The sequence below is a fragment of the Hyaloscypha bicolor genome (assembly GCF_002865645.1).
Source record: "Hyaloscypha bicolor E unplaced genomic scaffold K444scaffold_53, whole genome shotgun sequence".
In the NCBI taxonomy this organism is placed as follows: Eukaryota; Fungi; Ascomycota; class Leotiomycetes; order Helotiales; family Hyaloscyphaceae; genus Hyaloscypha; species Hyaloscypha bicolor.
In genome coordinates this window covers 62993-85287 of record NW_020194555.1, presented here as the reverse complement: position 1 = coordinate 85287, position 22295 = coordinate 62993, and the positions used below count along the sequence as shown (strand labels likewise).

Genomic DNA, 22295 nt, shown 5'->3' with positions numbered 1-22295 from the left:
TTTTAGCAGATATTGGACGTTGATATATGTCTGAGAAGGATTCGAATCAGCTCATATGGCATCAACCGAAAACTGAAGACCGATTGTGCCACTCCACTGCGACGCCAACATTCCAACAAGCCTTCCGTAATTATTTTCGGTTCTCCGGACGCCTCTTTTCCGCCCTTCTCTTCCTTTAGCTTTAGGGCATCACCAACGCCTCGGTTTATTCTCCATGTTCGACTATTGGCATGGCAGAACCAGTTCGTGTCGACCAAACTGCACCGACTTTTAGACGTTATCTTCTCCTGTAGGGGGGAACAACAGTTTCATACAAATATCTCTTGTGATTCTTAAGGTTAGAGGAGTTGGCATTCAAAACGTTATGTTTTCCGAAGCTTCTCGTCAAGGGAGAGAGTTGGAATGGTGACTTAGTTACTGCGGCGTTATTAGTAAAGTGATAACTGGATTCTGGCAATGGGGTAACAGGGTAACTTACTGCAACCCGCCGCTCAGACGAAACATTTTTCAATTGGATATCTAGACACCTCATGGTACAATGCAATACAATCACGCTTTCTAAACCTATCGTGCGGAAAATCTATACTCAAACGGGCCCTCATCAAGCTCCATTCCCTTCCAATCTCCCTCTCCCTCTTCTGTAGCGCTCTCCATCCCCTGCGCAACCTCAAAATCTGCCCAAAATCCCTCAGTAACCTCATCCGCATACAGCCTCGTCCAAAGCCACTCCCTACACACCATTTCCACGTCACTCACTCCCACCACGCCCACCGCTCTCGCAGCCCGCGCCAGCAGTCCTGCAAACCACATCTGATTTTCCGTCCCCGCGCCCCCAAGACCCCCCATAACCAACACCCACATCAGTAACTCTGGATACTGGATCTGAAATACACTTAGATCGACACCTTCTAAGGAATCTCGGATTCGGTTTGAGAGGATGCGAGCGAAGGGGAGGCGACGAGCGGATTCCCGCATGAAGATCATGATGTGGATCAAGGAGGCGCGGCCGAAGAGGGAGTAGATGGTGTGAATGGGGGTGAGGGAGTATGGTTCAAGCAGCGGGGATTGAATGATGGAGAGACAGCGACGTTCGAGGGACTCGATTGTATGGGCGCTGGTTTCGAAGTCTAGTGGCCCCTGCGAAGCGTTGGGGCAGAAGCAGATGGTGTCTTTTAGTGCTGTAATGGCACGCAGGGCGAGGTGGGTGGAAATTGTTTCTTCGGTGAGTGAGGGGAGGCCGGTCACTTCGGATAGTTTGGTTTTGTAGCAGTGGGCGATGGGGCTGTAACTGGGTTCGGGTGGTGGTGGTGAGGGAGGCCAGAGCTCCATGAGTGTGAAGCGCGGCGGGGCATCGAGTGCAACGGCCGCTACTGTATCTGTCCTATATGCGATTTCAGTACTGTGTCTTCAAGGGTAGAGACATATTTGCTTGCTCACCACATTGTGACTTTCCTCGTCAATGGGTGAGATTCTAGACCCTGTATACCACCTCTACTCTTGACGAGTGCTTCTAGTCCGTCCATATGAATCTTGATACCATTTAATTCTCCTGATAAGATCTTTAATAAACGAAAAGTCAGCTTTCGCAACTTAGGTGAAGATGATGGCTGAGGAAACAAACCTCTAGATGTGTCATGTTTGCAACAGTGAAGATAGTCGCATCGGAAGCAACTTGCTGCTCAGGATCTCTAAGCCGGTCATTGATCAAGCGTATAGTCTCGCCTTGATGGTATAACATGTCCGGATCTTGCTTAAGCTGTTCTATCCCTCGTAGATTCAGTGCTGAATGGACGAGTAATGCATGAAGTGAGGCGGCATCAGATAGGGCGAAGCTTAAGAGGTCTTCCTTTCGGAAGAGTGGTGCATAACTCGATTTGAAGATAGAGAAGTCTGTGAGGATGTTAGAAAGTTGGACAACCCCGAAAGTTGTGAGAAGAAAGCCACCAGCTTTCGGATGAAATTCATTCAAATGGGCTTGTGAACGCCACAGCCGAAGAGGACCGTTCATGAGGGATAGTACTCCGGCTGAAAGACGGAACTTACAATTATGTATCAGAAACTGTGTTCCTCCAATCTCGCTAATAGGTAATGTTAAGAAAGGATCGATCAGACTATTTTCAAGTCCAGGCCATAAGAGTGCCTGCGGAGTCTTTAGCGGAGTTTTCGGAGTGACAAGACCACTTGACGTCGGAGTTGTCGTTCTGGATCTTTCTGAATCCGTATCCATGCTACTTGCAAAGCAACTATTGGAGCTCTTCAATGCAGCCTGGGCATCTTCTCCTTGCTTCTTTCCCTTCCGTCTCGCTTTTGAGCGGATCAGGTCGCGGAAGCTGCCATGCGGTCTAGAAACACCTGTCTCGGCCACGAATTGCAGGCCCTACAGGCAGTGCGTATTAGCATCTCTTGCTTGAGAGAATTATTTCTTCGAGGCTTGTGGAAATAGTGTAACGCACCAACCGGGAGCCAGCTGCAAATAATCGAAAGTTCTGTTAGCCGACGCTACATGGTAATTTAGAGCCAATTGAGAAAATTGAACACTTACAGTTTGGATCTTCTTCAACCCATTCAAGTTGCGTTACCGGAACGAGCTCTGTTCCGAGCGGCTTTTTCGTAGCGTCACCGGCTTTTCCTCTTCCTCGGTGGGGAGGATGTAACTTGCGCATGAGTCGAAGATAAAACCCCACATTGACTGTATGTTGCACAAGAGCCGTTTGCCTGACAAAACTCCACAAGACCAAATAAGCCAGCAATGACCCAAAACAGGAGCGCCCACGATCCTGTTATCTACTTTGCAGAATTCTCAGCCGGGCAGGTAGTCTGCGTTCTGTTAATAACCTGCATATAGGCCTAGCCAATGATTCGCTGCCAAGAGCGCTTCAAGGTGGTGCCAGGAAAAGAAACCAGCCACGTTCTTACCTAAGCTGCAGCTGAACAATCACAACCTTTGTACCTGGGTATTTAAAGAATGACTTAGCCTTGAAATAGATAACGATCACTGGAATAGAACAGTGTTTGACCGTTGAGAATATAATTCCGCCGAGCCAGTTGCAGTGATAAGGCGGCGGATTCCCGGAATTGGTTCTGGGCCGTGACGTTCAGGGGTATTGCCCAGTAGACGGGAAGGGCGATAATGCTGGACTGGTAATGGTTGCTATACGACAAGCGAGAAAGGGGCCCTGTAGGGCTGAGGAACTTCGTCTCGTGGAGCCGAACGTGATCTGGTCCCGCTCTCCCCCTCTACTCAAATACGAAATCGTACCCCATTGGATAGGACGCCAGAAGCGGAGTAGATCTGAGTATGCTTGGGCCCCACAGCTACAAAAGGAAGGCGGAGAGCAGGAAACACTCACCAGATCCCTGAATCTCAAGCGGCACAGCATCTTCCAGATGCAGGATAAGAGGCTGGGACAAATCTGGACCCCACAACTTTAAACGGAACGCAGAGACTTGGAATATTCCTCAGATCCCTGAAACTCAACCCCCGTTAATACGGCAAAAGATCTCGCGTTGGATAACGGGAAGCCCCACAAGATTTGGCACCACAACTTTAAACAGAGCGCAGAAGGTGGGAAGGCTCCGCCACAATAGCCATATACGAGCCCATGCTCCTCATTTACTTCTCCAAACAAGGCGGGGAATTGATTGCCGCCTCCTATTCGATAACGAGACGCCGAGGTACCTGTGGGCGTTACGGGAAGAAAGGGAGAATGCCTGACCTGACTTCTCCTCAGATCCCTGAAAGGCTGAACTAGTGAGCCGCAACACAATAGAAGATCCCCCATTGGATAACGCATGGCCCTGCCAGATTTGACATCACAACTTGCACCTGCTCGAATGCGCTGATGCCATGCTGGTTCGTTGTCAGCCAAACTTCTGTTCCCGCCTTGTGCATACCAAATATTTGAAGATGTCGAGTGCCTACCCGGCCCCTGCCCCTCAGACTTAGCCACACCAACGTCCTCAACGTATTATGACAAGAAGTGGGAATTCTCATCAAATGTCTTCCGCACACACCCATTGGAGAATGTACGAGCCGTCAGTCCTAACCTCAAATCATCGAAACTTTAAAGATTTTCAAACTTTGAAATGAAGCAGATCTTGGGAATTTTCATCTCTTTCACCACGCAAAAGCCTCACGCGCACTCCCATAGGAGAACATACGAACTCGCAGTCCTGGACCCGAAGTCTTCAAAATGACAGCAGAAAGTGGGAGTCCTCCCCCGCAGCGTGCAAAACTCCCTTGGTCAGCCTCCCGGAATCAGCGAGAAGTTATTCTGTATCTGTGCCAACACTTCACACAAATCCACTCAACATCTCTCTCGTTCTCCATTGCGGCGAAGTCCTTGTCCTTCCTGACCCGCTCAATCTCCATCCAAGAGACCTCAACCAGATACCGACAGCCACCACCAAAATAACAACCACAATCCGAGTCTGAATCATATTGCGGAAAAAGTTTTCCCGCGGACCCTTAATATCGAGCTGGAAAACCTCTCCTAAAGCACGCTCACTCCACCCACCGTCCACCAAGAGGTTTTCCTGAGCGGCCGCCTTTGCGAACTTTGCCACGTTGATTCCTGCCTTAACGAGCAGCTCACGCCACTTGATGAACCGCGCAGATGTCAGCAGAGAGCGGGAGGCGATTGTATGTAGGAACTGACTCGTCATAGTGTGCCGGTGATTATTCGACCGAGGAAGCACCTCGTGGTCATAGCCTGAATCATGTAAGTCCGCCCCTTTTTCGGTCAAGAGCAGAGCAGAGCAGAGGGATAGAGTTCCATTTGGATGCACAGGAACAGGGCGGTATATCTCCCTTCGTCGGGAATCGAGTCGAGCTTATCGCAAAACAGGTCTACGACGTATGCGAGAAAGCCATTGTCGATTTTATTCTCAACTGGTAGGGCGCGGTATGACATGTGATACACTAGAGCTTCGTATCTCTCTATGTCGGGTTTCAGCTGAAGGAGATTCCAGAGCCAGACGAAAGACGACACCATCCTGCCGAAGATGTCAGCCTTTCGAGCGGAGATGGCAAAATCTCAAAGTATGTGCAGCAGTTCTCACTCATCGATATCCATTACACCGAGCCAGAATCGAACAGCGTCGATAGAGGGCTTCTCCCAGAAATGGATTTGCATTCCGAGTGGAGTTCTGATCGAGTGAGCGACGTTAGGACAAGTATACCAAGGAGGAAGCTCTCACCAGTTCCAATTATCCGTGAGGTTTGGATCTGAGCTTGCTTCGAGAAGGCGTCTGCAGAGCCCTATATCAGGTAGCGGCTGTGATCTAGCGCCGTAGTCTCTGTGAGCATTCCTATGTTTGGGCGGGAAGTCCGAACATACCATCAGGCGGGTTCTCTCCTCATCATTCATATCCTAGATCGATGCTTTCCTGTCGCTAATCAGCTCCCACACAGCCTCCTCATTGTCCCGCTGGACATTCTTGAATATCTCGGCATCTTTTGGTACGGGTCTCAATGTTTGAAGAGTGTGCTTCTAGGACGTACTCGTCATGTGGACGCCGTATTTGAGACCTGCTGCGGCTACCCATGGTGCCGATCTGACTGTGACTCAGGATACAATTTCTTCCTTCTCTGCGGTTCTGTTTGTACATCCTCGTAGCGTTTTCCGTTCAATCCTGCATCATCAGGTATGCAGCCGAACCGAACCGAAGATCGTACTTTTTGCCTCCACAGACTTCGCGATTGGTGTCCTGCTCATCCGGTGTGGATCTCGAATCGACACTGACTTCTGTCCGGGCTTATGATAACTCTTGACGTGTCCCCACGAGTCTATTCCCATGGAGAAGCTATTTTCTTGTGACAAATTGTTGAGTACGTCCGGGATCACCTTTCTCATGCTGGTCTCGAGGGCGGACTGAAGCGATATTGATGTTATTGTAGATGTGTGGGCTGTTGGGCTGGTAGGTTGCAAAAGTGGAGAAGCAACATTTTCTGTGACGCTGACTAGCATTTGTCTGTATTCGTAGAGACATTAATGAAGTGAAGAACTTAGCAAAGTTAACAAATATGATCGAATTAAGCGCCACTTATTCCGGTCCGGTGAAGATTGCCAGGCAAGTAGAAGAGTAGTCTTAATCTCTTCAAGAGATTGCTTGAATGCTTTGATGTTGTCTGCAAGCTGGACTGCATTGGTAACGACGGCGAGGACGCTGGCTCCCGAGCTGAGATCATCCATCTTCCTCTTGAATACTTGATATTATTGGATTAGAATTGAAAGCAGAGAGAACTGATTAGCAGAAGAGGTTCAGGGCCCTTGCCCCTGAGCTGAAGATACAAGGGAGCTGATCTTCAGGTTTGTATTGATTATTCACCGGCCGTTGTTACTGTTTGCAGGCATTGCACTTTTGCAACAGGCGAATCTGCGTAGATAGGAAAGAAATAAGGCACTTGCTTTCATATACACGGGATCTGATAGCTGTGACTGAGAAGCACATATCGGAAGCGTGAAACGAGCAAGGGGAGGCAAAGTGACCAGGCAACCACCAGTTTTGAAATTGAGGGCGATTAGTAATAGAAACAAGCCAAAGACTCGGCTGCAGAGAAATGCTCGATCGGTGTAGATCTCAATCTAGCTTGAACCGTAATGGTGGGATGCAGAACACTGGTTTACAGGGAGTAGGGTGGGTGGTCCGATGCGAGTCGTGCCACTTTTGATGCAAGTCTCGATTTTTCGTCTTTACCACCTCGGTATTGCAAGTTACACATGGTACGACAGGAACATAAAAAGACAAATAAAGACTCTCAAGATGTTCGAATTACAACGAAACTCAATTGTTGATAGCGGTTTGAACCTTCTGTCTCAAATAAAATTAGATTCTGACGTCATCAGCTGCAACGCGTCTTCCATTTCTTTATTTTCCTGCCTTGGACCCGGACAGCACACCAGTCAGCCCTACCTCACCAAAACACCACCAGTCCACCGTTCCCGTCGCGCCTGCCATGGAGGACAAGCTCTTGTCCTCCCTTTCTCCGATTCTACTTCCTCTCCCATAGTCCATCTGAAGGACAACTCGCAACCATGCCGCAGGAAAGGCTCTTCCCACACCTCACCGCGACGGGCCCGGCGCCCTCCTCGAGAGAGGTGATGGCTGCTTACCGGACGGCCTTCAACGCCCGCATTGCAGAAGGCTCTCTCCGACCGTTTGTGTTGCCATACCATCTGTACGGCATGTTCCTCCTCGTTATCTACCTCCTCATTCCGCACACGAACAATCGGGTTATCTATGAGGCAAGATGGGTAGTGCTAGCGGTGATTTGTGCCTGGCAGTGGAAGACATTGGAGGATGCGACAAGTGTGAGTATGGCGACGGGCTTTGCAACGGGACTGATAAGTGCTTGGGGTGTGGTGTGGGCTTTCACTTGGCTGGTGTGGATGAATCCACAGCGGGATGCGAAGAGAGTTCAGAGGAGGAAGGTCGCTCCGAAAATTGAACACAATGGAGTGACGAATGGAAGTGCTGGGGGCAATATGGGAAACCGCTCTGGAATTTCGGTTCAGAATGGAGATGCGGAGATCAGAAAGAGGACACAAGCAAACGGACATGCCAAAGAAGAGCAAGGCAATGGGCATATCTCAGCGAAGGAGGCTGCCAACGCCTTAGCTTCGATATCTGCCAGCGGAGGGGAGGCGGGCGTGGAATATTACTGGCAATCCTACCCTTCCACCCTCCGAGAACGCTTCCCCTGGGTCATCGACCTCCTGGTCAACTTCAGAGGGCCAGGCTGGAACTGGGCAATCCCACCTCTCCCCGCTCTCCCTCCACACGTCAAAACACAATTGGGAGAGAATATCGACGCTGCCTCCTGGACAGGAGTCTCCTCCATCGGCCTCCGCAGATTCAACACCCGCCGCGAACTGTTCTTCTCTCGAGTCCCACGCTTCATACTCGGCTACCTCGCTCTCGACATGCTAAAAGTCGTCATGAAAACCGACCCCTACTATACCTTCGGCCCCAACGCCTACGCCTTGCCTCCACACCTCCAAGGCCTCTCACCCATGGCCCTCCGCTTCCTACGCCAACTCATATCCTCCATCCCAATCATCATCTCCCTCGAAATGGTCTTTTACATCGCCCCTCTCTTAATTTCGCTCCTTTTCGGCCCCCGCGTCTTCGGTCTCCGTGCTGAATCCTGGTACTACCCCTCAACATGGGGCTCTTTCTCCAATATCTTGACCAAAGGTCTCAATGGGCTGTGGGGGAGTTGGTGGCACCAGACCTTTCGCTTTGCCTTTTCTGCGCCAACAAATTACTTCATCCGAGAGGGATACTTCTCCCCTAAATCCACAACGGCAAAGATCTCAGCTATCTTCTTTGCGTTCGGGATCTCGGGGTTTCTGCACTCTGGTGGATCTATTTCCCAGCTCCCGGAAACACACCCTACACACGCCACTATATTTTTCATACTGCAAGCACTTGGGATCCTTATTCAAAGCACTCTCTGCTCCATCTTCCATCATCATATCAAGAGGTTGCCAAAGTCCGTAAGGAAGGCTGGGAATTTACTATTCACCATAGGCTGGCTCTTCGAGACGGGGTACTGGTTAACAGACGACTTTGCTCGCGGTGGGATCTGGCTTTATGAGCCGATTCCGATCAGTATCTTGAGAGGATTAGGATATGGTGATGAAGGGGACAGCTGGTGGTGCTGGCAGCATATTGGAGTTGGGTTATATAAGGGACGACGATGGTGGGAGAGTGGGATTGCTCTTTGAACCGATTGCATGTTGGTTATGACGATAGTGATGAGGAGTTTAGGAGCTATTAGATGTCTGCATAGAATTGCATAGTACTGCTTGTTCATAACGTGGCGTTGCAGTTTGGCGTCGATTATGATACCACCCTCTTGCCTGAACGGTGCGGTCAAGGGCGCTCTCCCGTATTTGCTCATAACCCACCATCTCCTACCTCTTCTCCTCGCTACAGCCAAAGTCTCCGCCTCTGGCACTGCGAATTGGTACGCACAATCAAAATGGGGCAACATCCTGCATGCAAAGACATTGGATCGACTCTACGGGTCACAATCTGATTTTACGAAGGCAGGAAATGAGGCTATCTGGACTGCGAACGTGCAGCCTGGGGATGTAAGATACGGACGCAGCTTCATGGGAGAGCCACGGGGGGATAAGTGAAGGTGGAGGAGGGGTCTACGGGCAGGGTGAAAGTCATACGAGAAGTTTATGCAGGGCCTTGTTCGAAATTAGGAGTCGATGGCTCTAGAAGACTTGATATCAGAGAGTTAGCACGAAGTGACATGCTTCAAACACCATCGGCCTCAAGCACAAACTTCCTCCAATATCAAGTACAATTAAACACAAGACTTAGACAGCATATACCAAAGCCTTAAATAATTGCAAATGCTGATTCACTTATTCCTATCAGAATATATATAATGCTATCCAGAGCATTCCTGGCTATTAAGATGAAATTTTTTTTCGTCCCAATACTAAATTAATATAATATTCATCCCACGATCTAATGAAAATGCTCTTCATGCGTATACCTATCTCACTTTAGTCCCGCAATCCCCCCAATTCATTTAGAGCAGAAACCTAACTTCCACGATTTCACTCTCAACTACCAAGCACAAATCCTAATGTAACAAATACTTCAGGACATTAAAGAGACGTCTTAGAAAGATTTCCAGAGTGAAGAATGAGTCTAGAGACCAAGATCTAACAGATGAAAATCTAAGAGTGATTCAGCATCTAAGGTAAATCCCAGACGAACCCTAATGTACGAAAACAATATGGGACATTTGAGTCCATTGTGCATTAAAAGGTTTCCTAGTCAAAGAGGCGTATTTGCCGCAACAGTACAGCCTGGACAGAGTCAAGCTACTCGAGAGGTTCTATAGTACTTTATTCGGTACGACTAAGCGCTTTTTCTCTATATGCACCTTGACTATGCCGCCCAACTAGCTCCGCTTTCGACCCGGAAGGTTCTCTATTTACGGCGTAACTGTAACCCATAAAGTCATGTCACATCACCCCCAATTCATCAAAACCTGCTTCTTCCCTTTATTCCCCTTCTTCTTGCCCTTCCCTGCCTCCTCCTCCACTTGCTCACCCCCCTCGACAGACGGTGTGCTAGCCCCACCGTTCCCCCATGCACTAGCCACGCTTGCTCCTCCTCCACCAAGACCATCACGTCTCACCATGCCCCTCCCGTACCCGAAGATCGTGCTTTGCGGTTTAGCAGCTGGCGGCAGCGCCGGGAACTCCGCTCCCCCTCCGCCTGCTCCCCGTCCTCTAACCGGTCCCGTACTCGCTGGTCTACTAGTTGGCGGGGTAGGTCTCGCACTCCCCGGATTGCTGTTATTTGCCGAAGAAGCCTGCGGAACCCAAGGAATGGTGGATACTTTCGTTGAACTGGTGTTTTGCGGACGGGAAGATGTGGGCGGTGGGAGGGTTGGGAAGGGATTGTTGTAGCTATTGTTTATTAGGGAACTCGACAATGACGAGGAAGATATGGGTGGAGATGCGGTGCCCCATGAGCGGGTTTGCGAGACGGCGGAGCGGGATGATTGTGCAGTGCTGGATTTCAGCTTCAGGACTCGTGTTGACTTTGTGTTCGTGTTTGTATTTGCTGAGGCGGAAGGGGTGGAAGAGGTTACGGCCCAGTTTAACGGAATCGAGGAAGATGAGGAATCGCTTGCTGCTGGTAGGGAGGGATAATCTTCGTTGATTGCGCGCCAGTTGTTCCATGCTGTTCGTAAGGTATCTGCTTTCTTTGCATCATCATATAGGTCTGCTACCTCTCTTATCAACGTACCCAGTGCACTGGACGTGGTGTCAGTGAATAGGGCGAAGAAAGAGTCTATTAGCAGCGGCGCGGAGATCGCATTGTTCTTATAAGACGAAATGGAGTCCCGGAATCGAGTTATTTTCATGGGGTCATTTTGTAGCAGCAGGCTCGCGCGCTCAATTACGTCTCTGTGTCTGAGATGGCGGGCTTGCTCTTGTGGTGTGAGGTCGATTTGGGAGAGGTCGAGGCTGTTGACTGCTTGTGTTGCTGCTTCAACGCTTGCTGAAGGGCGGGGGACGGACATCGCAGCCGGAGCTGGTGGTCGAGCTGCTGCTGGGGCAGAAGCTGGCGTCAACTGGCCTCCAAAGGTCCGAGTCGAAACCGACTGAGCGCTGTGAATAGCCATCTGCCTCTGGAAAGCCTGCTCATCTCTCCTTAAAGGCTGAGCCGAGGAAGCAGGAATAGGATCCGTATTTGGATCTCGTCCTCTGCCTCGTCCTCTCCCTTCTCTCTGTTCCCTCTGACTGCCCCCTCCTCTCCGCTCCTGAACATACGGAGCCCGATAATCAAAGCTCGAGATATCGACGACCCTTGCATCTCTCCGGACATCCTTGCTCAACGTGTTGCCATGTTCCTGCAGCTGATGTGCCTTCAGATCAAGTTCCGAATCAAACGCAACCAGCTTCTTCTCCAAACATTCTCGCTCCTCGCACACGAAGTGGTCTTTCTTTAGATGCGCGTACAGCGCCTCGTAATTGAGGTAATACTGCGGCTGCCCCCCATGCAACCGATCACAGATAAAACACCGCTCGTGTTTCTCCCTACAATGAACATACAACTCGTCCTCCCCATAGAACCTCAAACCACAGAATGAACATAATGGATGTCCTTTAAATCCCGTTTGATCGACTGCTCCCGGATTGTCGTCTCCTTTCCGCATATGCTTCTGCAATTCCTGATCCGTAAACAGGTCGTGCTCGTGTGTAAACACTTTCTTATGTCTCGAGCACAAATCACAGATCTTCTTGTGGTGCACTGATCTAACATGACGATGCAGATCCGGCCAGCCCAAACAAGCAACATCGCAGTCGTCATCGGGACAATTGTATCTCAGCAATAAAATCGTATCCTCTCTAATATCATTACTCTCATACCGAATCCCGATGTTCTCGTCCGTGCTCGCGATATCCCTATCCGTGAAATCCTCGTACCGTTTCGTAGGATTGTTGGAGAAGATAACGTATGGTGCTGGTGTCTGTATTCCAAATTAACACCTCACTTCTCTGCAGAAAGGGAAGGGGGATATACCCGACAATGAGCACAATTCTTATCCTTGTACAGCGCTCTCATCCGCAGGCAGCAAATATGGCACGTCCGATGGTTACACGGCGCAATACTCTCATGCACAATCGGACTCGCGCAAATCCAGCAGACTTCCGCCTCGACCTCGCCTTCCTTGGGCTTCTTCCCTCCGCCTTCGGCCTTCTTCTCGGTACCCGCTTCCCTTCCAGCAGCAGGTCTCTGGGATGCGAATCTGGCGCCCAAATCCCCCGCACTCATCGCAGCAGTATTCGCCCCACCTCGGCCTCCCCTTCCACCTCTTCCCCTGCGCACCTCGGTGGTAGAAACGCCCCGTTGACTTATATGCCCATCGCCTCGCCCTCGCCCTCTGCCTCTTCCTCTCTGTGCTTGTCCCTGGCCCTGGCCCTGGCCTCTCTGCGATCTCTCTTCTCCCACTATTCCTCCCGTCGCCTCTGCACCTTGATTGCTCGCCATTACTTCTCCCTTTTGTCTTCTTTCCCTTGGAATCTTGTTTGTATTGCAGTACTTAGCGCCCCGTGAGTGTTAAGTCAAAATCCGCGGTCCAGGAGCTCTGTAGCGGTGATTGTTTTGTGGAAAGTGGAATGAGCACGATGGCGGGCCGGCAATTTCAGTTGGGTGGTTGCAAATGAAATGCGGTGCGGAAGCGAGATCGACCCCGCTGCAAGGCTGACCAATTCTTCGGACCAGGGACTGAACTGAGGTGTGGCGGCTCAGCCTTCTGACTCTTCGCCGCTGAGGAGTCACGGCTGCATGATTCCAGGCATTCTCTCTTTATCTCGTCTCACTCTAGTAGGATTTTCTGTAAATTATATTTATATATTATATGTTTTAGGGGCTGTGATGTGATTGGCCTTGCTTCAGCCTGTGCTTAGTGTGAGTCAAGAATATAAGGGACAAGGGCAGGTAGGAAGAGACACAGGGAAGGAAGGAAGGGATTCAGAAGCAACGATCTCAGATGCGCCACTAGATTACAAACAGCTGAGAGAAAGAAAACTCGTTGCTTCATCCCATCCCGCCCATCCCGCCCATCCATGCCCCTCTGATAGAAAGCACCGCAATTCCATGCCAGAAGCAAAGTAAGCCAACCCCCATTTCACAACGCCTCTCCCCATTACAATCCACAATTATTTCAGAAGCACTTTTATATTCACCCCTCGTTCCCTGTTCCCCATCAACCATGCACCCATCTTACACCATGACCGTGATCTCAATTCTCAGATCCCCAAAATCGAAGCAAAGAAAAGAAAGCAAGAGAGGCAAAGCAAGGTGCTGGAAAGCCATTACTCTTCCTCAACATCATAAAGCTGCTTCCCCAAGATCTTGTTCATGGTGAACATATGCACCTTGTCCTGCTTAAACACCAATTGCATCTTCTCGTCGCACCGGATCTGGCGTTTGTCGTTCGGGTCTTGCAGGTCGCGCGCTTTGATGTACTCCCATATCTTCTTGACGGTTTGGGGGCGCGAGAGCTACATCCATAAGCTTTACTTCACAAAAACTTAATAGAATACAAATTGAGATTACTCACAGTCGGTTCCCCGACCAAATCCGCCAACGGCGCACTCAAATGATAAAGCTTGTGGAACCCTCCCTTCTTAACCTTCTCCTTCACCTCCCCATCACTCCCCACCTCAATATCCGAATCATCCTCGGCCTTAACCTTCTTCTCGCTCTTCTTCCGCGGCTTCTTTGGCGTTTTCTTAACCACTTTCTTATTCCCAGCCCCTCTCGTAGATCTACTAACCCTACTATTCTCTTGCGCTTGCAGCATCGCCGCTAACTTGGCGTCCGAGTCTTGCTTCGAGATTTGCTTCCGCTTCTTTTTTGGGGGTGCGATATTGTCTGAGTCGGATTCTGGCTCGGACTTGGCGACTGAGGCGGAGGCGGAGGCGGAGGGTGTGGAGATTGCCCGGAAGGAGGGAGGTGTGGATTCGTTTTTTACGCGGGCGTGGGAGGGGAGCTCTGCTTTGACATGACCATTCGTAGCTAGGGGTGCGGATTCGATGGTAGGAAGGGGGGCATCTTCTGCTTCCGCTGCTGCATTATTGGCATGATCGAAGCGTTCGAGGATGAGTTTTTGGACCGCGTCCTGGGTTAATGTTAGCTGGTTGAGGGAAGAAGTGGGGGAGGAAAGCCGGGCCTTCTTGTCGGAGATGTCATGTTGCAACTCTTGCTGGAGGCTCTTCCTGATTTGCTTGGAGGAGATGGTTTGCAGGTCGGAGGAGGCGAGGATACCGTCGATGATGGCAGAGTACTGCGCATGTTCTGCTGGGAGGACTGGCGTTCGTTAGCTACTGCTCTTCTTGCTTGCCGTTCTCTGCGGGTACTCTGTAGAGAGGTAATAGCAAAGGATAACTTACGAGACATCTTGCGCTCAGGCAACTTCGTGGTAAACAGGATCGTATTCAGCTACCCTCTGCAACGTATCTTCCAGAAGAGCAACAACTGCGCAAAGCCTTCTATTGGCGAAAGTTGTTCCTCTCTACCTAGGTAACTCCTCTGCGAATGCGAAGCTGAGAAGGTACTGGGCTTCCCAGCTCTGGTTGCGCCAGTCCCCTCTTAAGAGCAGCGCTCGTAAAGAACAAGAACAGTTCCTCTTTCGCGCAAAGCACTAGCAAATCGTTCCTTTCCTACTCTCTTTCCGCTGAGTAGGCGTGTCCGCTGCCCTTTGGCTATGTATTGAGTGTTGTTGAAGAGGGGTCCACTTCTGCCTTCGCCTTATCAAGCAGAACAAAGCAAAGCAGGACGGCAAGTCGCAGCGTCGTCCGCCAAATTCAATTGCCAAGGTGGACGGCAAATTTGTCTCCCTCTGATTGCCCCCAAGGCCTCAATTGACCGACTGAATGCTGCTGGTAGCCGCCGGCTCTTTGTCTCTTGCGTCAGATGCAACCCACTCTAGCACCGCACCCGCTCCAAAGCTGGCTATGGCTTTTCTGGTCGCAGGGAGGAATCGCTAGCGCATCAAGCCGTAGAAGTTTCGGGGGCAAGGCAGAAGATTGAGAAACGAGTGGTACGTGGACAGCTGTAATTATGGAGTGATACTGGTTGCAGCCGGGAGTAGTTCATGGTAAGTTCGCTCCGCTCCGTCGGCGTTCCGTTAGAAGTAAGCCACTGTGGCTGAATACTGCCGCTTCCAGCCACTTTTATCCCGGCTAGCGCGGCTTTAAATCTAGACCCAGATCCTGGGACAATAATGGTGAATGGATGAAGATGCAGGGAGCCGTTCTTTTGTTTTTGATATTCAGAATTTGGAGTCCACACATTTTACAGAACAGGGTGTAAAGTTTAGTAACGCATGAATTGCAAACGCTTGCTGTATCCTGTATAAGGATTAGTATACAAGAATCGCTATCCTTTTACACTCCAATCCCATTTAAACCCGAATCCTATTTTGAACCCCGCATCTTGGACCTTGTTGCTCAAAGGCCAGCCGGCAAATAGTACTCTCTAAACCGATCCGTCTCATCCCACTGCACATCATAAACCACGCCCCAGCAAATAATCAACAGATTCGGGAACCTCCTCGTCCAGAAGCCAAGATACCCATCCGGCAACGGCCCAACATCCTGTTTCAATTTATCACTCATATCCTCGTAGTGGTTCTTCTTGTTTCTCAATGCTCGCAGAAGATCCAAGAGGCGAGTTCCAGTGTATTTCCGTTGCTTGCCTAAGCTTTCAACGAATTCTTTACCCAAGGGCTTGAGGAAGTCGGAGCCACAGACTAAGGGGGCGTAGGATTCGAGCTCGGTCAGAGCAGCGGTGGGTGGATCACGCTTCTCTTTCTCGAAGTGATCTGAGACGTCACAGAGGAAATTCAATCGCTTCTTCGGTGACCAGAAGAAGGGATGTGCCATGACTTGGTGAGCTTGTGGTCTTTGCTTCGGATCTCTTGCCAACATGGAACTAATAAGGTCCTTTGCTTCGTAGGCATAGTCGCCGAGAACCTCGAGAGGTGTCAGGTCGTATGAGCCCTTGCGGATGTTGACCTCACGCATGAAGCGGTCGCCACAGTCGAACGGATGGGCACCCTTGGTGAGGACGTAGAAAAAGACGAGACCAAGGGAGAAGATATCGATTGCCCGAGTTGCCCGTCGGTTGGGAAGAAGTTCTGCATCGATAACCAGAGACCCTGAGCCTCCATCAGTGCTAGCATCGACAACTGCTTGCTGTCCGTCTTTGGCATCATCGTCTAGGAGGAGTTCGGGTGCCCGCCAGCCAGAAGTACCAGCTGCATGAGCAGTAGTAGCTCGGAAAGACGATTGTTCTCCTTCCAACTTCTTACACAGACCAAAATCTGATACAAGCAGGCGAGGCTTGCCGTCTTTGCCCATGGCAACCAAAATATTTTGAGGCTTCAAATCCCGATGCACGATTCGAAGACCGTGCAGATGTGAAAGACCATTGGTGATCTGGTAGAGCACATTGGGTAAGTCTTTCTCTCCCGCTTGGGCGAGTTCTCGATATTTGATAGGCTTGTCAATGACATCGGCGAGTGAGGCAGGGCACAACTCCAAAGCAATGTAGAGGAATCCAGCGGCGGCTTGTTGAGCAAAGTATCGGATGACTATGAGATGATTAGTGTAACTCAAGTAGGAACAGATTAGAGAGCATACCATTAGGATGATCATCACTCTCTCTCAGCAGCTTCGTCTCTTGGGAAGCAATATCGAAGAACTGAATAAGCATTCTCTTGACGGCAACCTCCCGGCCATCAAATTTACCTTCGAAAACCATGGTACCATTACTCCCAGTACCAATGAGCTTGTCGGTATCGACTTCGAGAGAAGCAATTCTAATAATTGGTCCCGACACCTCCTGAGGATCGTTAGGAATCGTGATAATGTCGGGTTCTAGCTTCGTCTGTGGACCCATGTTTTGAGCATCTTTGACTGCATCATCAATGGTTGGTTGTGGCTTCGGAGCGTTGCCATCCTGAGAACCACCATCTGTAGATCCTGCTCTTCCCTTCTTGTGCTTGACACCTCCACGACGACCTCTGTGTGCTTTTTTCTTCTTCTCTCCTTCCGGTGGGGGCGATTCCTCTTCACGGGTATCGGTCTTGGCCTTTGAAGGGGCCAGACCCAGTGTGTCAGACTCCAGGACCGGGCCTGCTTGGGCCTTCTCAGCTTTCACCGATTCTTCATCAGACCCATCAACACCTGCGGTTTTGGCCTCATCCTTTTCTGCAACGGCGGAAACCTCATCTGCTTCCGGAAGACTCTTCGGTTCGGCCAGAGTAGAATACAACTTCATGTATTTTTCGCCCGTACGATGCATCCAACCCTTGATTTGTTTCTGGTAAGCGAATATGATCGCGACGAGCATGACAATGAAGACTGGATTCTGGGTACTATCTCGACCATATTTCGCAGCTATACTCGGCCATTTTCGCATTCTCTGAAATAGATCCTGCTCTTCAATCAGTGAAGGGCTTTGATCCATAATAGGATCAACAGTCTGGTTATCATTTGCTGGAGCAGAGATAGACAAGAACGGTTCCGATCGTCCATTATCGATTGAGTGCAGGCCAACAAGAGCCTCGTGGAGCTGCTGGCCATTCATCAGATCCCACTGAGGGCGGTGTTGCAACCATCCATGTTGATTGCATTGTGCTGGTCGAATATGCCCTTGAACCGCCAAAGGGTATGACTTGCCCGACAGAGCATACCAGCTACCATTTTCGGTATGATTGAGGAAGATCCTGCCAGCTCGGTGGCTTGCTGTTATCTCGTCTTCGTCGCTTGGTGGACTTGGTTGCGGAAGGACTACCAGTTCCGAATCTCTGCCCCCGTTCCACGGTTTGGCTACATCAAATACCCTGACCACTGGTGATGTGAACTTGTGCCTGAAGAGTGGGTGTGGTTCATCGGCGCGATTTCTATTATGATCGAATCCAATGACACCGCCATCATGACTTGTGTAAATGTACTTTTTATCGAGTGTTTCACGATATTGGCGTTGAAGGTCGGTGTCGTGATTGTTGGGAGTCCATTCTGAAAAAGTCAAGGTTGCAATGTGATGTCCATCGATTCCCGAAATCCTGACCCAATATTCTGTTCGACCAATAGTCAAGGTGGAAGTTTTAGGACATTCCTCCTTGCTGTCAACAGGGCCACTCGAAGCTACACATTTTTCGTCGTTGAGAAATGCACCTTCCTTACCAAAGAAGTTGAGGATTTTCCCGCTGTTGGCATCCACGGTGATGATATTCGTTTCCTTACCTCCGACATATGAAATTGGTGGGTCCTGGGACATATATGCGGATTCCTCGACCAACCTCTTCATGGTAAGGCCTGTGTTGACCAATCCCGGATTGGATCCGCCAGGCTTGTAAATGTAGATACTCCCATCTCGACTGGGTTCCACTATCCATAGGTAATCGTCAATTGATGTTGGGTCGTAGTCGTCGTCGACTGGTGTTGGATTGTTCCGGGTCTGGTTTGTCTCCACCATCGGCTTATGGTACTCCAATGACCACTTCTCCTTTCCAGTCTTCCGATCCCTGGCATGTAGTTTTCCATCGACGGTCGCCAGAAGCACAAAGTCTTCTACTTCCCAGTCCTCAAGACTCCGCGCAATGTGCGGCGAGGTTAGCCCGGACACCCCGGGCTGTCTTGAGGAAGGTGCTGCAACGGCAGAGGCTGCCGGAGCTAAAGTTGCGATGGCGCTCGCATCGTTCTTTGGGGGTAGGTTGGTGACGCTGAGGGTATTCTTTCGTCGGTTGTGTGTGAGGGGTGTTTCGACTTGATGGGGGACCTTAGTCGCCTCGAGAGTGTGCGAGGCTTCGAGGTCGATGCCCTCGAGGGGAGATTCGCGCTGTCGCTGCGGGACCGCCGGTCGTTGCTGCTGCTGAGCTTCGACGAGCCAAGGGAGGAGGAAAATGGCGGCTGCGAACAGGAGGAAGTTATTCATGACGGGAGCCTCTCGCGGTGGCCGCCGTCGCGGCATGTTGGAGCTTCAACGTTGCTGGATTTTGGGGGAGACAGAACGAGTCTGTCCAAAGGAACGTTGACCACTGCCGACGTAGTGCCGCAGAAAGCGACGACGCGGGGTGGAATTGATGCTGTTGATGTAGTGATCGTCCGAACGATGAAGTGAGTGAGTCTCCTGGCGGGGGAGAAGATTCTGATATAGGATGATGTTGGAGTGATGTTTCAGGACTGCTTGTCGTGGTCGCGCATTGAAAGGGAGGCCCGCAAGCGAGGGCTAGTTCGACGGGGCGGGTAAGCTAACGTGGCGTGGCGGGTTGAGGGTGGGCCCTGAAGGTTGAAGATGGGTCAACTGCCAAGTGACCAAGTCAAGTCTGCGGGTTTTCCCACCCCAGAATTCTTTTTTTGGCTGAGTGGAGGATCTGCTTCCTCGAATGAGATTTTCACAATTGCACCAGAATTGCGGCTGCGGTGCGGTCACCAGACACGCCCAACATATCTGGCGAGCTTCGGGTTTGCGGCCGGGAGACGATTCACATCCATCCCTTTCTGCTGCACGCACTCGGCTTCAGCCATGAGCCATCAACACCTCAGCTTACAGATATGGATCACTATTCGCTCCATAGGTACTAGCGTACTGGCTGGTTTAGATGTGCTGCGACTGATGAGTGTTGCTTCTGGACTCGCATGTCACCGCCGTCAGGCTGCAGATTAGCAAGGGGCTATGCTCTGCCTTTTGCTTGGGAACCTCTAGCCGAAACATCCCAAGAATGCAGAAATCCTTATCAAGCAGACGGTCGTGGTCAAGGTCGAGGTTACGAGGTGCCTTCGGATTGTGGCAATGCCTTTTATTGAAACTCAAGTTCCGAGATTGTTTGGGCACAGTAGAGGATGGGAGGTCGGCTTATTGTGACATGCCGATTCGACATCTCGTAAGAACTCTGTGCACCTGTGCACCTCGGTTGCCCCCACAGAGATTGATGATTTTGATGCCGGCATCCATGTGCCGATTTGAACAAGCCCACCGCCTTCCAAGCGTTCACAAAAGCAAAATGATCTGCCTCCAATCAGCTGTATTCTCACATGTCCGCAGATCATGAGCTCCTCCGATCCAATCTCTGTATTACCTTTCCAAAAGTTACACAAACGACCATCGAAAAGATTTTTGACTCGACGGTCTCGATTCATTCCATTCATTATTGAGTCTGCAATATGATCTATGGTATGTTACAAGGCCCAACTTTTCCCTTTATCATAATACAGAGAACTCCGTACCCCCGCTTGTTCGACGTTCACCTCTCACGCTTTCGTGGTGCGCTGCGAATGATATTGTCCACTCTCAGGAGAAGCTATTATAGATCAGCAGATGAAGAGACGATCTGGTTGGGGTGGAACTTACTTCTGCAGCCTCCGAAGCAGACGAGACGACCGCCTTCTTGAGCTTGTAGCTCTCGATGACCCCTAGCTCTCGCATATCCGCAATGCCGCCGCCTGGGGTGAGAAGATCCAAGCCGTAGGTCGTCATACCGTCGTAGATGGCTGTTCGGAGCTTAGCAACAAGGTCACTGGAGTCGTAGCCCGCGTTGTCCGCGAGGATGGTTGGCAGTTGGCGAAGAGCAATAGCGAAAGCCCCGACGGCTATTTGCTTCTTTCCGTCGACCTTCAGGGCAGCTCCTTCAACAGCCTTGGCCATCAGCATCTCAGCACAACCTCCTCCAAGAGTCGTTCTTGGCTCCTTGACAGTCTGTGACAGGACTGCAAGAGCATCGTGGAGAGATCTTTCGGCCTCGTCGAGAAGCTGTTCTGTCGCTCCTCGGAGAACAATAGTACACGCCTGACCAGCTGCCACCCCAGAGAACTTGATCAGGGTATCCTCGCCGATGATAACCTCTTCAATAAGATCACAATGTCCGAGCTTCACTTGCTCTGGGTGGTCGAATGTAGATGTGATCTCGCCTCCGGTCACCAACGCCAGTCGTTCAATACCATCGAAATCCGCATGCTCGATAGACATGATGCCTGCATCTGCGAAAAGTTGTTCGGGCCAGTTGTAGATCAGTTGTCGGTTGATGAAGCAGTTTATGCCATGTGCCTTGATCTTGTCCACCTTCGCCTTCATTTTGTCCTTCTCTGCCTTCTCCAGCTCTGCGAGCTTCCCAGTAGATCCGACCTTGACCCGAGCACCAAAGATCTTGATCTTGTCTGTGTCCATAGCCGTATTCGCAACCAAGATCTTGGCCTTCTCTAGCCGCTTCGGCTGGTTGACGCCGATTTTCTTGTCCAGAATGAATCCTTCGTCGAGATATGAATCATTGAGCTTTCCACCGGCTTTCTTGATAATCTGGATGTGACTGAGATCCGAAGAACCCTTCATCCTCAACACAGCATCCGCCGCTAGCTCCGCAAAGTGATTCCGATCCTGTGACAATACCTTCGAGCTCAGAGTAGTCCTCGCAATAGCCAAAAGATCCTTCTTGAAGGCTTCCGCATCCTTGCTGTGGTCCACCGCTGATTTCTCGAGAGCCGCCAGGGCGGCGTGACTTGCTATTCTGTAGCCTTCGATGATCGTCTGAGGGTGGATCTTCTTATCGACCAACTTCTCTGCCTCTCGTAACAGCTCTGCAGCTAATACTGTGACTGATGTTGTTCCATCTCCAACCTCATCGTCCTGGACTTTTGAGATGTTGACAAGAACTTTGGCGGCGGCGTTGTCGAGTGCTATTGACTTGAGGATCGTGGCGCCATCGTTCGTAACCATAATCTCTCCAGTCGACGCACTCTGCAGGATCTTGTCCATGCCCTTTGGTCCAAGTGTCGATTTCACTGTACTTTTTTAGCTGTTGGGCCTCAAAGAGCTCCAAAAATCATACCTAGGTCTCCCTACACCAGACTTCGAGTTAGCATTGTCTTTGAAGAATGGATTTGAATTACGTGCCACAGCGATTGCTCCCACAAACGCGCTAAGACGAGCGTTCTCTCCCTTCTCCTCAGTCGTTCCATCATCAAAAATCTGCGTGGGGTTGAAGGAAGCCATGGTGTTGTGTTTGGGGAACTCAAAATCGCGTCTCCAGATTATTTTCTCGCGACTGCCTCACGGCCTAAAAATCTCGCTAAAAGCGGCCGACCGAAAAACGGCAGTGGCTTTCAATGTACCTCAATATTTTGGAAAATTTTCTAGATTGAAAGAAACGAATCTAATATGCTAAAATTACACTCTAAAGTTTTAAGTATTTGAAGGCATGGAGACTTTAAACATACTATAAGTTTAGGAACATGTAT

General features: G+C 50.3%; 6 protein-coding genes across 6 annotated transcripts; 1 reads left to right on the top strand and 5 right to left on the bottom strand.

Moving 5' to 3' along the window:
- Positions 1-485: 485 nt before the first annotated feature.
- Positions 486-2767, bottom strand: K444DRAFT_661440 (uncharacterized protein). Its single transcript, XM_024886586.1, has 6 exons — positions 2543-2767; positions 2454-2467; positions 2044-2377; positions 1622-1890; positions 1438-1559; positions 486-1381 (listed from the first exon to the last, which is right to left on the bottom strand). Exons 1-6 carry the CDS (start codon positions 2661-2663, stop codon positions 565-567), a joined length of 1677 nt encoding a protein of 558 aa, XP_024739102.1. The 5' UTR covers positions 2664-2767; the 3' UTR covers positions 486-564.
- Positions 2768-7037: 4270 nt separating this feature from the next.
- Positions 7038-8732, top strand: K444DRAFT_524239 (uncharacterized protein; the record flags this gene model as incomplete). The annotated part of the gene is made up of 1 exon (XM_024874345.1): positions 7038-8732. One exon carries the CDS (start codon positions 7038-7040, stop codon positions 8730-8732), a length of 1695 nt encoding a protein of 564 aa, XP_024739101.1.
- A 1126-nt stretch (positions 8733-9858) lies between these two features.
- K444DRAFT_557142 (uncharacterized protein) lies at positions 9859-12688 on the bottom strand. The gene is made up of 2 exons (XM_024876770.1): positions 12073-12688; positions 9859-12019 (listed from the first exon to the last, which is right to left on the bottom strand). Exons 1-2 carry the CDS (start codon positions 12538-12540, stop codon positions 10004-10006), a joined length of 2484 nt encoding a protein of 827 aa, XP_024739100.1. The 5' UTR covers positions 12541-12688; the 3' UTR covers positions 9859-10003.
- Positions 12689-13367: 679 nt separating this feature from the next.
- K444DRAFT_627161 (SWIB-domain-containing protein) lies at positions 13368-14454 on the bottom strand (the record flags this gene model as incomplete). The annotated part of the gene is made up of 3 exons (XM_024882767.1): positions 13368-13556; positions 13616-14364; positions 14448-14454. The coding sequence occupies 3 exons, from the start codon at positions 14452-14454 to the stop codon at positions 13368-13370; spliced, it is 945 nt and encodes a 314-aa protein (XP_024739099.1).
- Positions 14455-15306: 852 nt separating this feature from the next.
- K444DRAFT_585243 (uncharacterized protein) lies at positions 15307-19333 on the bottom strand. Its single transcript, XM_024877904.1, has 2 exons — positions 16701-19333; positions 15307-16651 (listed from the first exon to the last, which is right to left on the bottom strand). Exons 1-2 carry the CDS (start codon positions 19033-19035, stop codon positions 15507-15509), a joined length of 3480 nt encoding a protein of 1159 aa, XP_024739098.1. The 5' UTR covers positions 19036-19333; the 3' UTR covers positions 15307-15506.
- Positions 19334-19853: 520 nt separating this feature from the next.
- K444DRAFT_610300 (t-complex protein-like protein 1) lies at positions 19854-21995 on the bottom strand. The gene is made up of 4 exons (XM_024879722.1): positions 21952-21995; positions 21887-21896; positions 20416-21839; positions 19854-20365 (listed from the first exon to the last, which is right to left on the bottom strand). Exons 3-4 carry the CDS (start codon positions 21811-21813, stop codon positions 20309-20311), a joined length of 1455 nt encoding a protein of 484 aa, XP_024739097.1. The 5' UTR covers positions 21814-21839; positions 21887-21896; positions 21952-21995; the 3' UTR covers positions 19854-20308.
- Between the last annotated feature and the right edge of the window lie 300 nt (positions 21996-22295).

Bases quoted from the DNA above. Each gene is read 5' to 3' on its own strand.
- K444DRAFT_661440 (XM_024886586.1), bottom strand. From the start codon at position 2,663: ATGCGCAAGTTACATCCTCCCCACCGAGGAAGAGGAAAAGCCGGTGAC. The intron at 1,891-2,043 runs GTAAGTTCCGTC...ACATCCTCACAG, and splicing joins ACAGTTTCTGATACATAATT to ACTTCTCTATCTTCAAATCG. The intron at 1,560-1,621 runs GTTTGTTTCCTC...CGTTTATTAAAG, and splicing joins CAAACATGACACATCTAGAG to ATCTTATCAGGAGAATTAAA.
- K444DRAFT_557142 (XM_024876770.1), bottom strand. From the start codon at position 12,540: ATGGCGAGCAATCAAGGTGCAGAGGCGACGGGAGGAATAGTGGGAGAA. The intron at 12,020-12,072 runs GTATATCCCCCT...TTTGGAATACAG, and splicing joins AGAATTGTGCTCATTGTCGG to ACACCAGCACCATACGTTAT.
- K444DRAFT_585243 (XM_024877904.1), bottom strand. From the start codon at position 19,035: ATGCCGCGACGGCGGCCACCGCGAGAGGCTCCCGTCATGAATAACTTC. The intron at 16,652-16,700 runs GTATGCTCTCTA...ATCATCTCATAG, and splicing joins GAGTGATGATCATCCTAATG to TCATCCGATACTTTGCTCAA.
- K444DRAFT_610300 (XM_024879722.1), bottom strand. From the start codon at position 21,813: ATGGACAAGATCCTGCAGAGTGCGTCGACTGGAGAGATTATGGTTACG. The intron at 20,366-20,415 runs GTAAGTTCCACC...GATCTATAATAG, and splicing joins CTGCTTCGGAGGCTGCAGAA to CTTCTCCTGAGAGTGGACAA.